Consider the following 14,576-nt stretch of genomic DNA (forward strand, 5'->3'; position numbering starts at 1 on the left):
GAGGAGGCGGGAGCGGGCGCCGCGCTCGCCCAGGCTCCCTCCCGCGCCCGCCCTCGCCCCCTCCCGCGCTGCTCTCCTCCCTCCTTCCCGGCTCCAATCCCCACGTTCCCCCGCTCCCCGCCCCTCGACCTCCTCCTTCTCCCTCTGGCCTCCCCACCTTCTCCTGCGGGCCCACGCTCTCGGGGCGAGGAGGGACGCGGAGACTGGCGGAGGGGCGCTTGGAGGCAGGAAGAGACCGGGATGGGGAGAGTGTGAGGAGGTGGACACGGAGGACACAGAGATCAGAAAATCTCCGAGCCCGGGAGCGACTAGCCGGCAGGACACAGCAAAAAGCAAAACAAAACACAGGAGCCAGACGCAGAAGAAAAGCGGCCATAGGTCCAGAAGGGATTAGAAACAGGCTCTCAGCCGCCCCCTCCACTGGGGAATATTTGGGATTATGCTTGACCCCAAAGTCAGGACCCACCAACCCACGGGGCGCCAGATTCAGATAAAGATATCTGCTGCCCCAGGAGTCCTCAGTCACTGGACACCCTTCCCTAGTCCTCTGCCACAGGGGAGACGTCTAGGCCACTTACTGTCTCCAGAGGACTCACAGCTGAGGACCTCCACATCAAGTTCAAGCTCCCACCCCCTAGGCAGCTCCAGTCAGCCCATCCATCGCTCTGCTTTGCAACTGGACCTGGACCGTCATTCCCACTACCTGACTCTATCTATAAAGAAAGTCTTCCTATTTAAGTCAAGTTGCGGGTTTCCCAGTGGAGATGGAAGTTCATTTAGTCTGTAGTCTAACCTCATTCCCTTCTTTTGCAGTGTCAGGATCTAGTACTGGATAGAAACTAAGGGGCCATGGGGTGATATGAATTGGGTCACTCTGGAGAGGAAGATAGACGGAAGGGATGACTTTCTAGAAACTGAATCAATTCCCATTCTCAGATTAATCAATGTTTTCTAGTATTGAGTACTTCTTGAAACTCCCTCCTGCCCTCCCTCACCCTCCCCACTGAATTTTCCATGATGAAAACTAGTGTGTGTTGGGCGTGTGGATTCAGGGCTCAATGTCCAATGTCTGCTCAAGGCAGCCAGTAAGTACCATCAGCTCTAAAGTCCTCTGTCCCCCCTGTCCCAGCTCTCAACTGGGTCGTCTCTGCTCATCTTGCCTTTGGCAAAGGCTGGGAAGTCTGGTTCTGATTCCAATCTGGCGGCTGGGGAGAAGCATGGTGACAATGCAGGTCCCTCAGAGACTGGCATTTGGAAGGGGTGGGTGTGGCTGGGACTGGGGAACCTAGAGCTTACTGCTCTTGGCTGAGTTGGTGTCCAGTAGGTGGTCTCAGTCTCAGAGGTTAGAGCAGTGGGAACCGCTGGGAGCTAGAGGGAGGGCTGGGGGGTTGGAATGGGGTGCTGTGGGAAGGCAGAGTTGGGGAGGCACTGGGAGGAGGAGAGGCAGGCGTTTTGGGTAAGCCCCAAGGAGAGTGACAGGGATCAGACACTAGCGGGAAGGGGTCAGGGTTGAAGGTCATTCTGTGTATTTTGGTAAGATTTGATTATGTAATTGAGATACACGAGGTATCAAAATTTGCTCATTTCTTTGGAGTCTTAGCTAGCTTTTTAAAAAATCTTGTCCTTCCCAGAGTTCATTGGGGACTTTGGCTGGCCACCTGGGATGCCTGCAGAAGGGGGTAGGTTCTAATTCTTTCCCCTGAGTTTATTTAAGTAATCTCTACATCCAGTGTGAGGCTCGAACTCACTACCCTGAGATCAAGAGTTGCATGCTTTTCCTACTGAGCCAACTGGGTACCCCAACTTCTAATCTTTAAAGGTACCAAGGAGAGACTGGTGCTCAGAGAAGAGGTACTTGATTGGATCTCAGAGAGGTGGGCAGGGCTAGAGCCTCACTCATGCTGGTGTTGTCCCTAAGAGGAACTTTTGAGGTTCCAAGGCATTAGGAGAGCATGGTAGCTGAACTTTTAGCTCAGACTTGATTCCTGCTCTCAACCTGGGGACCAGGGGCTGAGGGGGGTGCAAGAGGGAACCCTGTGAGGAAGGTCAAGAGTGAAAAATTCTACACAGGAGGTGGCTTGGTGGGAGTGAAGTAAAAATGGGTGCCTACGGATCCAGCTGGCTATCCTGACTACCAGTTCAGAGCAGCAGGAGCTTCAAACAAGAGAGGAAAGGGAGAAAGGACACAGGGTGATGTTAGTAAAGGTGAAACAGCATTTCAGGAACAGTATCATGACTCCCTTTGGCCCCTCCCTCCATGCAGGTTTTCTTACCTTGACTATGCAGAGGGCAGCCCATCTTGGAACTGAAGGCTGAACCCCCTCTTCCAAGGTCTGGGGTGATCCCATACCTGCGACGGAGTGTGCTCAGATCCTTGGGGTGGGGGACTATGGGAGGGCTTTGAGGGGCATGGGCTATCCTGGCTGCAAGAGCACTGGGTCAGGAGGATTTGAGTGGAGGGTTTGGGCACTGGGAACCAGGAAGAGCGGGGGAAGGGGCAGAGCTCACTCCAGAGGCGGATCTGCTGGCCAGGACAGAGGACAGAGGGCGTATTGTCCAACTGGGAGGTTGCTGCAGCTGGGCGGGGAGCAGCACAGCTCGCCTCTTCCAAACTCCTTTCTGGGGAGGCGGGAGGTGAGGGAAGTCGAGTCCCCCCTTCACTTGTGGCCCTGGGGGCTATGGCGGTTGCCAAGAAACAAGGTTTTATTTGAGAAATAATGCTTCCCAGGAGCAGATGTGTAGCTCTCCCACTTCCTGAGAAACCAGATGCTGTGAACTTGCTTAGCACTTTAGGTGACGCCTTTGGCACTAACAGGGACCCTCACTGCCTTGGGATCCAGGGTCTTGGATCTAGTGCTCAATTCTGTTTAGGAGAATCTAAGCTATGTGGACTTAGGATCTGTGACCCTTGTAAAGCAGGGTGCCATACCTGTACCCTTCTGGTCATTCAAGATTTATGGCAGATTGACAGGGCACACCGGGGCCCTGGGATCTATTTGTGAAGAAGGGGGGGGCGGGAGTGGGAGATGTACCAGCGCCTACATTTCCCTTAGATTTAGAATACCCTCTTGGGACACAGTACAGGGAACTCCTCCTTTACCCTTCCTGTGCCCAACGGATAGGATTCTCTCTGAAGTTAGCCTTTTTGACTTTTTTTTAAAATTATTTTTGTGGCAGGGAGAGGAGGAAGAGGGGCAGAGAGGAGAGAATCCCATGCAGGCTCAGCACTCCACCCCGCAAACCATGAGATCATGACCTGAGCCGAAATTGAGAGCCAACGGAGCCACCCTGGTGCCTATATTCTCCTGTCATTATTTACCCGGCCCCCTGGGGAGTGGCTGGAAATGAGGGCTCAGAGGAGGTGGTGGTGGGTTACACAGGCAGCCCGGCCTGTTTCCTTCCCGCCTAACCCCCCGTGGGAAGCTGTCAGCACAGCACACTGAGGCTCTTACCCCTCCGCACTCGAGATCAGTGCACCGGCAAGAACCACAGCTGCAGCTGCTGCGATTGTCCTAGGAGTCACTTGTGTAGCTGGGCTCCCAGGCCAGGGCCCCCCCCCCCAACTCCCCCCAAACTGTTGACTGAGTTTCCTGGGCTTGATGTGCTCCACCCCGCTGTGACCTTTAAGTATTCTCTGCCACAGTCCTAAGCTCTTTCCTGCCTTGCAACAACCAACAGCCCATTTCTAGCCATTTGGAAAGTTCCTATGGAGTCTGAGCTATGATTAAGAGCAAAGGGGAAAGGGGCCTCAGTTGTAACCCAGACCAGCTTGTCATCAAGAAGCCAGTCGGCCTGGGCCTGGGAATGAGGAGGCAGTGCCGCTCTGGGATTGAGGGGTGGAGGGCGGAGGCATGGCCTCCAGGCCCTGAGGTAGGACACGGACTGCAGGTACTTTCAAATATTAAAGGTTAACACATGCCAGAGGCAAAAATGCTGGAGGGGAGTGGATGCTAATTCCCAGTTCTTGGGCTCAGTAAAGATTCCCCCTGTAACCCCACTCTCTGTACTTGCACAGAAGTCTCTCATGTCCAGAGGATTTCAGAGGTGGAGGGTGGGGAGCCAGTAAAAAGGCACAGGAGTGTAATATGTGGTCAAAAGAATTTCAGCATTAACGTGAACTTTAAAGATCAGATTTATTTGGAGAAAAAAAAATTAACCCCACAACCCAAAGGATGGGATTTTACATCTCGAGACATCTCCCAGGTATTAAGTCTACAGATTACAAATCATTTTCATAGAAGATATTTTGTACAAATTTTACATGTATTAAGGGGCGGGACATAACCCGTTTCTGTTGTAACAGGGGCAGGAGAGGGGAGTGGGGGAAAAACAGCTTTTTTGGACACAACTATCTGGAAGTAGGCCTGTAGAGGGCAATCCCTACCCTTTTCATCATCTACAGCAAATGGTTTTTCTTTTTTTTTTTTAAAAAACAACAACAAAAAACCCTTTTCAGCCTTGCGTTTCTCTAAAAGCCAATTCCTGGCTACTGGCCAATCCAAGCCAATTATTTAAAGTTACTTCACTTGGTAAGCCTTTTATGTCCACTGGCTGCTAACCGATTCGTTCATCATGCCCACTGCTGCAGCACACATAAACCCCCATGTCTGTGCGGCCGGCCAGGGGCTCATCTAGGACCGCCGGGTGAAGGGCTGGTGAACACCCATGAGGATGCCGTTTGCCGGGCTGACAGTACAAAGGTGCACATGAAAGTAGGCAAGTTGGGCTATTGTGTTGCAAGAGAAACCAAGAGAAACAGTTCTCTCCATTATCCTTTATTCTCTCAAGGGAAGCTAAACAAAAACAACAGAAAAACACAAACCCACCAAGAAACCACACATTGGTTGAGGCCACATTATAAATCCAAACACTGGTGTGGGATTTCAATGGAGAGAAGGAAACTTGTAAAACCAAAAAAACCCCAATCAAGGTCATAAGAACGGCTCGCAATTTGACCCTATTTATCCACCCTCACTCACCACCTAAGACTATTAATCCTAGAGTTTTCTGAGGTGTAAAAGGAGTCAAAGAAGTAGGAACAGGAATGGAGGGAAGGAGTGAGAGTCAAAAGACTCCAGGAGCCAAGATCTGCTTGAGGAGCAGTGATTCCTCATTTGCTTCTGCTCCCTGGGGCGGGTCTAGAATGCCTAGATCAGGTATGTGATTTAAACAGAAGCGGTTTTCTGGGAGGTGACAGCAAAGAGTAGCATGAGGAACACAAGCCCAGGACAAGAGTCTACAGTTTAAAGCTTCAAGATTTCAGCAGAACGTAGATAGATGTGAACTTTCAGAAAGGATGGTGTTTTTAAGAAAGGGCAAAACCAGGACATACAAGACTTGGGAATTCCCACGACCCGTAAGTGCTTCCTGCTCCCGGAAGTAAGCACTTGGTGTTTACTGGCGGTCATACCATTTCTCCCTATTACTGGTGCAAAATAGTCCATCACCTCCCACAGCTTCTTTTCAAACCACTTTCCCCACTTATTTTGGTCACCAAGCAGTCCCTATTCTTTAGTGGCCTACAGACTCACTCCCAACTACCCCCCTGGGGGGTAAAAATGAAGGAATTCCCCCTAGGCTGGCCCCAGTAACTCAGAATTAAGAGGAGGGGCTGGCAGCTCCTGGAGACTAAAAAACAACTTCAGAGACTAAACCTACCTTTCCAAGGATGGGAAATTTATTCAGGTAACGTTTGAGAATTCATATATGCCACAACAGGATATTAAGAATGAAAAGGTAGAAATCTCACACTCTTCCTTACCCCTGTCCTACTGCCCAACCAGGTCCAGACACTGTGTCACTGTCACTGCCATTTTGCTAAACGGAGGCCCCCAGGCACTGATCACACAGGCAACTGCATGTGTCGTAAAAATGCACAGCTTTTCCATTAAAAGCTGTACGTCTCTCTCTCTGGCTACACTGGCGATTCTCCAGTTAGTTCAATACTTTAAAGGCTGCAGCAGCATGCAAAAGAATTTCATTTTGTTTTTTGTTTTTTTAAAAAAAGTTAAGAAAGGTCTCCAGGAGATGGTGAGTTTTATTGTCTTGTCTGGATAGAGGTTTGATTTGCTCTCGAATGTTCCAGGGTTGAAAGACTAGGAGAAAAGCACAGGATGCAGAGGTCTATTCGGTGTAATCTTCTCCCTCGTTCTCATCTTCGCCATCAACGGAGAGAGCAGCATACTTGCTTGCAGAACTGAACTTCTGGAATAGATGAGTGAGAAAAAGCTCCAATTGAACTCTCACTTCAAAAACCAAAGAAACATGATACTGACACCTGGGCAAAAGGGAGACCCACTTGCTTGCTTATTAGCATTTGACACTGGCCCGCAGCTAGGGAGGCATGGTCAGAGGCCAAGGTGTTTTTATTGAGGTCCTCCACCCCCTTTTATCCCAGAGAGGGGATAAGAGTAGTGAAAGGTAGGAAACTGGAAAAAATGAAGCTTTCACTATTTCAAACAAGCAGCAATGCCTGATTTCCATTTTCCAAACCCTCTGCTTCCAGCCCCAAACGGAAAGAAGAGTTCAATGGCAGCCATGAGCTGAGAGAAATCTAACGAGCATCTCTAACACTTACGGAAGCTTGATTTTCTTCAGGTTTCTTTGGCTCAGGTGCAGATCGGGAGTCTTGATCCTTTTTGCCATCTTTCCTGCGGAGACGTTAGTGTAAAACCGCGTCTTTAGGAGAGGACCCTCGCAACACGCACAGCAGGTGGGAGGCACTGAACAGTCACTTCCAGTCTACAGTCCTTGCTATCTGCACATTTTGCTTCCAGATTCTCGGAACTTTAACTGTCCACACTGGCTGACTTTCCTTTGTTTACAGTAGGAGATACGGTAACACTTAGAGAACCAAGAACTTAACTACAGGGACACATGGATCCAGCATCGGACGAAAGATGACGAATGAGGAGAGAGAACATACATACCTATCTGACTCCTTCCAGTGGTCTTTGTTCCCTCCATCTCCTGGACCACGGCTGGGATTCCCACTTTGGCCTTTTGGGATACTCACCCCATCTACTTTGTTTTCATCTGTTTGAGTAGAGACACAAAAATAAATGGAAGGCAAGTAAAATAAGCATTTTCCCTCTCCTGAGTTTCCCTTCAGCCACAGCAAAGTGTGAGGGAAATTCAACCTCACCCCAACCCAGATTTCTCTCCTACATTTCTTCTTCCCACATTCCACCCGCCCCCCAAATAAGACCCACTAAAAAGTTCCACTTTAGGGTTATGCCATCATGAACAGCAGACTGGAAATAAAGACTATGACGCTGTTGTAGTGACCTTGGCCTTGCAGATGGTGACATTTCTAATCTGGACCGAGCATGTTAATTTCCTTCCGATTCTTTTTTTTTTTCCCCCCTTTCAAAGAAATGTTCTACCAGGAAAGGGCAGGACTCCGTGCTTTCTCCAGAGACCACTCTTGCCCTCTACTGGCAAGAAAAGGCAAGTAATCTAAGAACCTCTAATACAAAAACAGGTGCAAAATTACACTTAAGTTCAATTGTTTAGGGACTCCTTTATAGGCTTATTTAGGCCTCTTATCTATGCGAAAACCCAACTTCCTTTTGGTCTTACCTTTCCTTGCTGGTCCTTCCTCAAATGGCTGAGCCGGAACTACTTTCCCCCCACCACTAGAAGGAAAACACACATTTTTCAGTCTGAGGGAAAGAACAGGTAAGAAACTTAAAAGGAGTAAGCTTTACAGAGAACCAAAAACACATAACTTAACATTGTGAAATTAAAGTGTAGGAAAGACAACAATGAAAGCAATTATACGAACACTAAGTACCATGTTCTGTAGAATCATCACGATCACACAAGGTAAATAGAATTCTCTATTTTACACATGAGGATCCCAAGACTTAGGGAAATGAACTGACCCTCCAAAGCCATGCTGCCAAATGTGGCAGTGGCAGGTTCTGATTACCAGGTTGCAGGTTTTAAGTAGCTGAAGTGATGCCAACCGGTTATCAAAACTCTAGAAAATTGAACAGTTGCCTTTAGAGGAGCCAGCCCCAGCACACCACTTAATTTGAACTGAGAGCAAAGACAGTATAACTCAAAAGCTGCTATGTAAGGCACGCTCTCTCTCTCTTTACAATTAAGATTCCTGAGCTGAAAGCACGTGTCAAGTGTTGGTGGCTGAACGGAATGAGATGCCCAGATGCCCCCAATAGGGCACTTTCTGTCGTGACATCACGGTGTTGAAGATCCTACAGCTATGCAGCTGCTGCACTTCTAAGTGGACTCACCTTGTAGGGGACTGCTGCTCTGTGTCTGAGCTCTGTGATCGAGCAGGAGGGTTGGAACTTCGCTTCACCCAAGCATTCTCCTTTGGTGGAGGGGCTGGCATTACCTTTAGAGGCTGTTCAGGTTTGGGAGGCTTAGAAGTTGGAGAGTGACAGTCGTCCTCCTTATTGAGTGTTTCATTTTCTAAAGACTTCTCACTCTCTCTCCTTCGTGCATCTGTTAAGTCAGAGTGGGAAGGTTAAATTATCAAGGAAAATTATTATACAACCATCTGTTACAACCAGACAGAATGGAAAATGGTCCAAATGCAGGTTTATTGCTTTTCATCATTACTCTTAAATATAGACCCTATCTGACTCCCAATAGACAAATTATCACCAACCAGTGGTTACCAATTGCTACTTTGAGAAAATGTTTTACTGATGCAAGAAAAATAGGACACATAACGGCTCCCCAAAGACAGCCACCTCCTTCCCTAGGAAAGAGTACTCTATACTTCAGGATTATAGCCTTGCTACATTTTCAGTGTTAAAATGTTTGTACTTGGACAAGGATACATATACAGGTGTGAAGAGGACCTCTGATACACCCTCAAACCCCAGGAACCACTGATCAAACTTCAACTTGGAGGCTCAACACACACTCACATCCACATACATAGAACAAAATGGGATATACATTTATGAAAAACAAAACATACTTAATGGGGGTTTTTTTTTTTTAAGGCACCAAACGTCTCCTCAAAACTAAAAGCTTATTTTGTTAGATTCTTTCTACATTTTAAGTGCAACCTCCTCAGGAGGAATATCATCAACCCAACCACCATACTCCCACCTCGCTACAAGAGGCCATATTGTTCTGTTATTAAAAGTCTACTCCAGCACGAATGATTGCCAGAAAACTTCCACAACACATGGCTGAGGTGATTTGGAAATGCATCCTTGAGCCATACTTTGAAATGCACAAATCAATTTATAGATGAGAGGAGAAAACAAAAAACACTGGCTCATAATAAGGTAAGGGAGGCATTATAATTGAATTACTGTTTCCAAAACACTAGACATGTTTGTGACCAATCAATAAATTCAATGAAGAAAGGAACGACGGATGAAAAAGCAGATCACTGCTTGAGACACTGCTCTGGTCATAGAGGACGTCCACAAAGGCTGGCCCTGGGAGCAGCTAAGAGAGAGCTGTAGGACTGCAACTGCTCTAAATAAAGGAAAACTCTGGAATGTCCGTAAAAGGAAGAGAAAACCCAGCAGTCAGGTATACTCTTTGGTGGAAGATTATTCAACAGATCACCTAAGTCACTTCTGGTACCCATTTCTCAGATTTTTCAAATCAGGAGATGTGATACCCCAATCAGTCTATGCTAACCCAAATAAAGTATCCATGACAAATTTAATACCCCAAAGGCTCTGCATAGTTTGGTTATGGCTACTTTATGGAAAAGGGTAGTAACATGATACCCACCCTGGTCTGACTTACTTCTGCCAGATGTGGCTGAGGTCCCAGTCTGTGATGACTCACTTCCTGTCCTGGACCTTTCCCGTTCCTGAGTTTCTTCACTTCGCCAGCTTGGGTGTCTGTCCAAAGAGATTAAAAAAAAAAAAGTCTAGCTCAGTGAAGCCCACTCTGGACCCATGCTGACCCTTCAAGAACCACCACTTATTGATATTTTATCATGGTTGTTTTACTAGAGAGGGTGTGTGCATCCTGTCTCTCTCAAACCATCTGAAAGCTACAGACACAAAGACACTTACTTTGGCTCTAAACACTTCAGCAAGCACCAACTAGGGTTAAGAACATTCTTCTACATCCCCTCCAGCCCTCCCTAATAGGTAAGCAATTCAGTAAGTAATTTAAAACTAGGCCATCTTTCAGAACATTTCTACTCTGTTAGATCCAGCGCCACCTTTTAAATAAACACTCCCTTACTATCCTGAAATACCCTTGGATAACATAACTAACATACACACAAGTAAAAATAAATGGAAAATAATTTACAACCTATGTTTAATATTAAGTGAAAACATTTTATCTCTACTTTATCCCCAGTAACCTGGAAAGAGGTACCACCCCTCACCTCACCAAGGTGGAGCTCTTTACTCCAAATACTAAATCAAGGCTTGGCAATTTTCCTTAATGGGTCAAATAAACTTTATTTTTTAAAAAGATGCTTACTTTGAGAGAGAGAAAGTGAGTGAGGCAGAGAGTGAGGGAGACAGAGAATCCCAAGCAGGCTCTGAGCTGTCAGCACAGAGGCCCAACACAGCGTTCAAACTCATGATCTGTGAGATCATGACCTGAACTTAAACAGTCAGATGCTTAACCGAGTCACTTGGGCGCCCCTAATAAATTTTATTTATAAAAAAAGGAATAGGCCATAATCTGCCAACTCCTATATTAAATCACCACCAATATGTCACAGGTTAAGCCCAGTTACTCCCTTTTACAAATTGTGAGCGACAAGCAACCAACTCTTCAGTGGGTGAAAGTGTCCCATACCCTCCAGCATGCCAACTGGTCCAGCCCAAGCACACTAAGTGCCAGCGACAACCATTAATGTCTCCATGAACTTCCCAAGAGCCCCCTAGGGATGCATGCCCTCCCACCCCTCCCCCCACCAGCCACTAGACTCGTGGGTGAAAGCCCACAACTGAGGAGAAGCTCACCGCTCCCGAGGGCGTCGCTCTAGCTTGGGCTCATCCAGCTGGCGCTGCAGCTTCTCCTGCTCCTTCTGTAGCCGCTCCTCTACTTCTCGCTCTCTAGCAGCTGTGTCAACGGGCTTCGCCCCTCCGAAGATAGAGGCTGCTCGACTGGACTGCGAGGTGCTAGCAGAGGAATCATCTTCCTTAGGAGTACTTCGAGGCTTTAGATTCAGTTTGGGTCTTTGGGGGGGACCTAAGTTAAATAAAACTCTAAGTAATAGTTTTTCAAAATCACCAGAAGCTAATGGCCGAAAGCCAGATTCCCACACACAGCTCTTAACCAAGTCCAATCAATCTTTCCACTATCCTATTGATGATACAGGGCCAGACTGAGGAAAAGACTAAAAAAAGGTAAAAATTTAAATGTAAGTTATCATGATTACTAATTACCTGGGAAGAAATGTTCAAGTATGATGAACTATTGGATGAAGAAAGTATCTGAGTCAAAAATGTGGTCTGGAAGATGGATTACTTCAGTAAGTAAGAGCCTGTTAACAGTATGATGGTAGATTCTAGCTCCTATACGTTTGTCTCTCTGTGTAATTTAAACTTGATAGTGATTCACAGAGCAAAGTATACAACACTGACTAGCTGAATACAAAGTCTAAAGGAAACTGATTTCGTTTTAGATCCAAGTTGTCAGAATGTTTCAAGGAAATTGTTTCTCAAAATTAGTGTTTATCTCAAATATTTCAGACATACCAAAGATAAAGATGACAAGGCCTATGGGTTAGCCACCTGGCTTCAGTAATAAAACACCACAAAACCCACTGAAGGCTCCTCCTGAGTAGCTTTCCTCTGATGACTGCCTGTGTTCTGTCTTCTCATAACCACTGCACTGAACTTGGGGTTTATCAATCTCATGCAGGTCTTTACACGTTCACTATAGAGCATATGTATGTATCTACAAAAAGGGTATAGTTTAGCAATATTAATTTCTTTTCCCCTTAAGTAGGCTTCACTTCCAGAGCGGAGCCCAATGCAGTGCTTGAACTCATGGCCTTGACACCAAGACCTGAGCTGAAATCAAGAGTCAGAGGCTTACCTGACTGAGTCACCCACGTACTCCAAGACTTAGAAGGGTTTTAAACTGGCAATTTAGGGGCGCCTGGGTGGCTTGGTTGGCTAAGCGTCCGGCTTTGGCTCAGGTCATGATCTCACGGTTCATGGGTTCGAGCCCCGTGCCAGGTTCCCTGCTGACAGCTAGCTTGGAGCCTGGGAGCCTGCTTCAGATTCTGTGTCTCCCTCTCTCTCTGACCCTCCCCTGCTTGCGCTCTCTTTCAAAAACAAATAAAAAAAACCCATAAAAATAAAATAAAATGGCAATTTATATAAACTTCCAAGATATAGTTTTTCAAAAAGATCTTATCTTTAAGTAATCTCTGCACCCAACATGGGGCCTGAACTTACAACTCCAAAATCCAGTCATACCCTCTGACTAAGCCAGCCAGGTACCTCCACAGTTTTAATATGTATAACTCTGTGAAGTGCCCATTAACTTCCCTTTTATAGGGAAACACTGGGGGTCAGAAAGAGTAACCCATTTAAGCCATATAGTTAATAACGCTTTGTGGACCAAAGGATGAAATCTGTATTATCAAAGCAACTTTATGCTCCTTCCACTACAGTACACAGTATCCCCTTTTCTTCATCTGATAATTTCCATTTGCTTTACCAACTCAACAAATAATTTAACTACTATATTTCTGATCTTGTGGTAAGGCCAGGAATATGACAGTTGGATGGTATTTAGTGTCTGCCTACAAGGAGCCCAATTTAGCAGAAGATCAGAATAAAAAAGAACACAGTATGCTAAGCTGTACAAAACAGATTTATCCACATGGAAGTTCTTAGACTGGGGCTATGTTTGGGGAAACCTATGAAAGCTTCCAAGTGGTAACTCCTGGAAGTCTGGCTCAGATCATGCTCTCCCAGTTTGTGAGTTTGAGGCCCACATTGGGCTCTCTGCTGTCAGTACAGAGCCCACTTCAGATCCTCTGTCCCAGCTTCTCTCTGCCCACCCACTTGCATTGTCCAAAAAAGGCCATAGAAGAGTAATTAGCTCCAGAAAGACAATTTGGGCCAGCGTGAAGAATGGAATGAGGCAGGGAAATCTGTTAGTAATGTGAGGATAGCAATGAAGTATGAACAAAGCCAGTAGCAGCATCTCTGGAGATAAGGGGGCAGATCTTAGAGGGAGCAGTGGACAAGATCACCAGAAAAAAAGATCAGGTATGCAGTTACTGAGGGAGGAAAAGGTCAGGAGTCAATGAGACTGAAAGCCCATATCGAGCCTCCACTTTTCCCACGAATGAAGTAGAGATGATCATCGTACCTATACTAGATAGAATTCTTAAGATTGTATAATACCTGTAAGAGTACTCAGCTCACTGTTGGTGGAGCGTAAATGCTCAATGAATGTTATTTTTAGATTTCATGCATGGAAATAGAGGGAATAGTTAATAGCAATTTTTAAAAAATGAACGAAAAGTTTTGTTTAAAAAAGTCACTTGGCACAAAGTCAGGGCTAACAGGATTGTTAAAAGAGTAGTAGAAAAGTTGTTTAAAAATATATTTTTTTGATATCAGTGAAGTCAGAACACAGATGTTGGCCATTTATTAATACTTCGTGAAAGGCCAGATTTGTAATGCAGTACATTTTACATAAATGTTACTAATATTAGAGGCATAATTTTACAATAGGTGTACTTACATCTTACCATTGATTAATGAGTGTGAGTATCAATTACTGTGATATAAGGGCAATGAAATCACGAAGAGTTGGTTTTTAACCCCACAGTGCCAATTACTGGATAGGAAACTGCATGGCAAATGTTTTCCTTTTCTCTTTTGTATAGTCAATACATTTTAACTGAAAAATCTATATAAGAAGGCAACTTAAGAATTAGATTTTGCTTTATTTCCATTCTGTTATCCTTGTCCAATGCTCTTTCTACTATCCTCTGCTGCATCTCTTACAACATGTGAATTCTATCCTGTTTCAAAACCCACTTAAGGGGTTTGAGACATAACTGATAATTTTCCAATCTGCTTCTCCAGTGGTGTGTCCTACTAAGTAAGTAAAAGAAAACAATTACCTCTATCATCACGCCTATAATCATCCCGAGAGTAATCATCTCTGGAGCTCCATGACCGATCATCTCGTCTGTCATATCTGTCTTCATAGCGGTCCCCGCCTCCTCTGTAGTCATCATCCCTACGGTACCCGCTACCAAATGCTCTTCTGCCACTGCCTATCCTGGAATCATAACCTGTAAATATATCCCAAATTAAGATCATCAAACTGGAGGAAATAAAGGCAAGCAAGAGTTTCTCTGAAGAAAGCAATTTAATGTAGTTGTTTTTTAATGACCTCTGTCATAGTCTCTGCCGCCTCGGTCATCATAGCGATCCCGGCCCCCGTATCGATCCATATCTCGGCGTGGGCCATCACGGTACCCATCCCGGTATCGGTCTGAATCATAACGATCTCGATACTCTAGAGAGAAAACAGACAAGGCAAGGTCAATCCCTTTTCTTTGACACCATTAACAAAAAGAGGCATGAAAGACAGGACAACTTGGTTTCAGGAGTTCACAGTCACTA

The 14,576-nt window shown here is 45.8% G+C and overlaps 2 protein-coding genes across 3 annotated transcripts in view; both read right to left on the reverse strand.

Moving 5' to 3' along the window:
- TNS2 (tensin 2) overlaps window positions 1-2,428 on the reverse strand; it is an 18,381-nt gene extending 15,953 nt beyond the window's left edge. Inside the window, exon 1 of the mRNA XM_029955870.1 lies at window positions 2,274-2,428. Within this exon, the coding sequence (XP_029811730.1) occupies window positions 2,274-2,348 (75 nt within the window). The 5' untranslated portion in view covers window positions 2,349-2,428. The remainder of the gene's footprint in view (window positions 1-2,273) is intronic.
- Window positions 2,429-4,114: 1,686 nt separating this feature from the next.
- Window positions 4,115-14,576, reverse strand: part of EIF4B (eukaryotic translation initiation factor 4B) — a 29,987-nt gene continuing 19,525 nt past the window's right edge. The window contains exons 7-15 of one of the 2 annotated variants that reach the window (XM_029955873.1): window positions 14,344-14,469; window positions 14,069-14,242; window positions 10,935-11,163; window positions 9,733-9,845; window positions 8,259-8,472; window positions 7,582-7,637; window positions 6,930-7,035; window positions 6,578-6,650; window positions 4,115-6,204 (exon numbers count right to left, since the gene is read on the reverse strand). In XM_029955873.1, coding sequence (XP_029811733.1) covers window positions 6,124-6,204; window positions 6,578-6,650; window positions 6,930-7,035; window positions 7,582-7,637; window positions 8,259-8,472; window positions 9,733-9,845; window positions 10,935-11,163; window positions 14,069-14,242; window positions 14,344-14,469 — 1,172 coding nt within the window. In that variant the 3' untranslated portion in view covers window positions 4,115-6,123. The remainder of the gene's footprint in view (window positions 6,205-6,577; window positions 6,651-6,929; window positions 7,036-7,581; window positions 7,638-8,258; window positions 8,473-9,732; window positions 9,846-10,934; window positions 11,164-14,068; window positions 14,243-14,343; window positions 14,470-14,576) is intronic. The other variant, XM_029955874.1, reaches the window with a different exon arrangement.

The sequence above is a fragment of the Suricata suricatta genome, chromosome 10, assembly GCF_006229205.1.
Source record: "Suricata suricatta isolate VVHF042 chromosome 10, meerkat_22Aug2017_6uvM2_HiC, whole genome shotgun sequence".
Lineage (NCBI taxonomy): Eukaryota > Metazoa > Chordata > Mammalia > Carnivora > Herpestidae > Suricata > Suricata suricatta.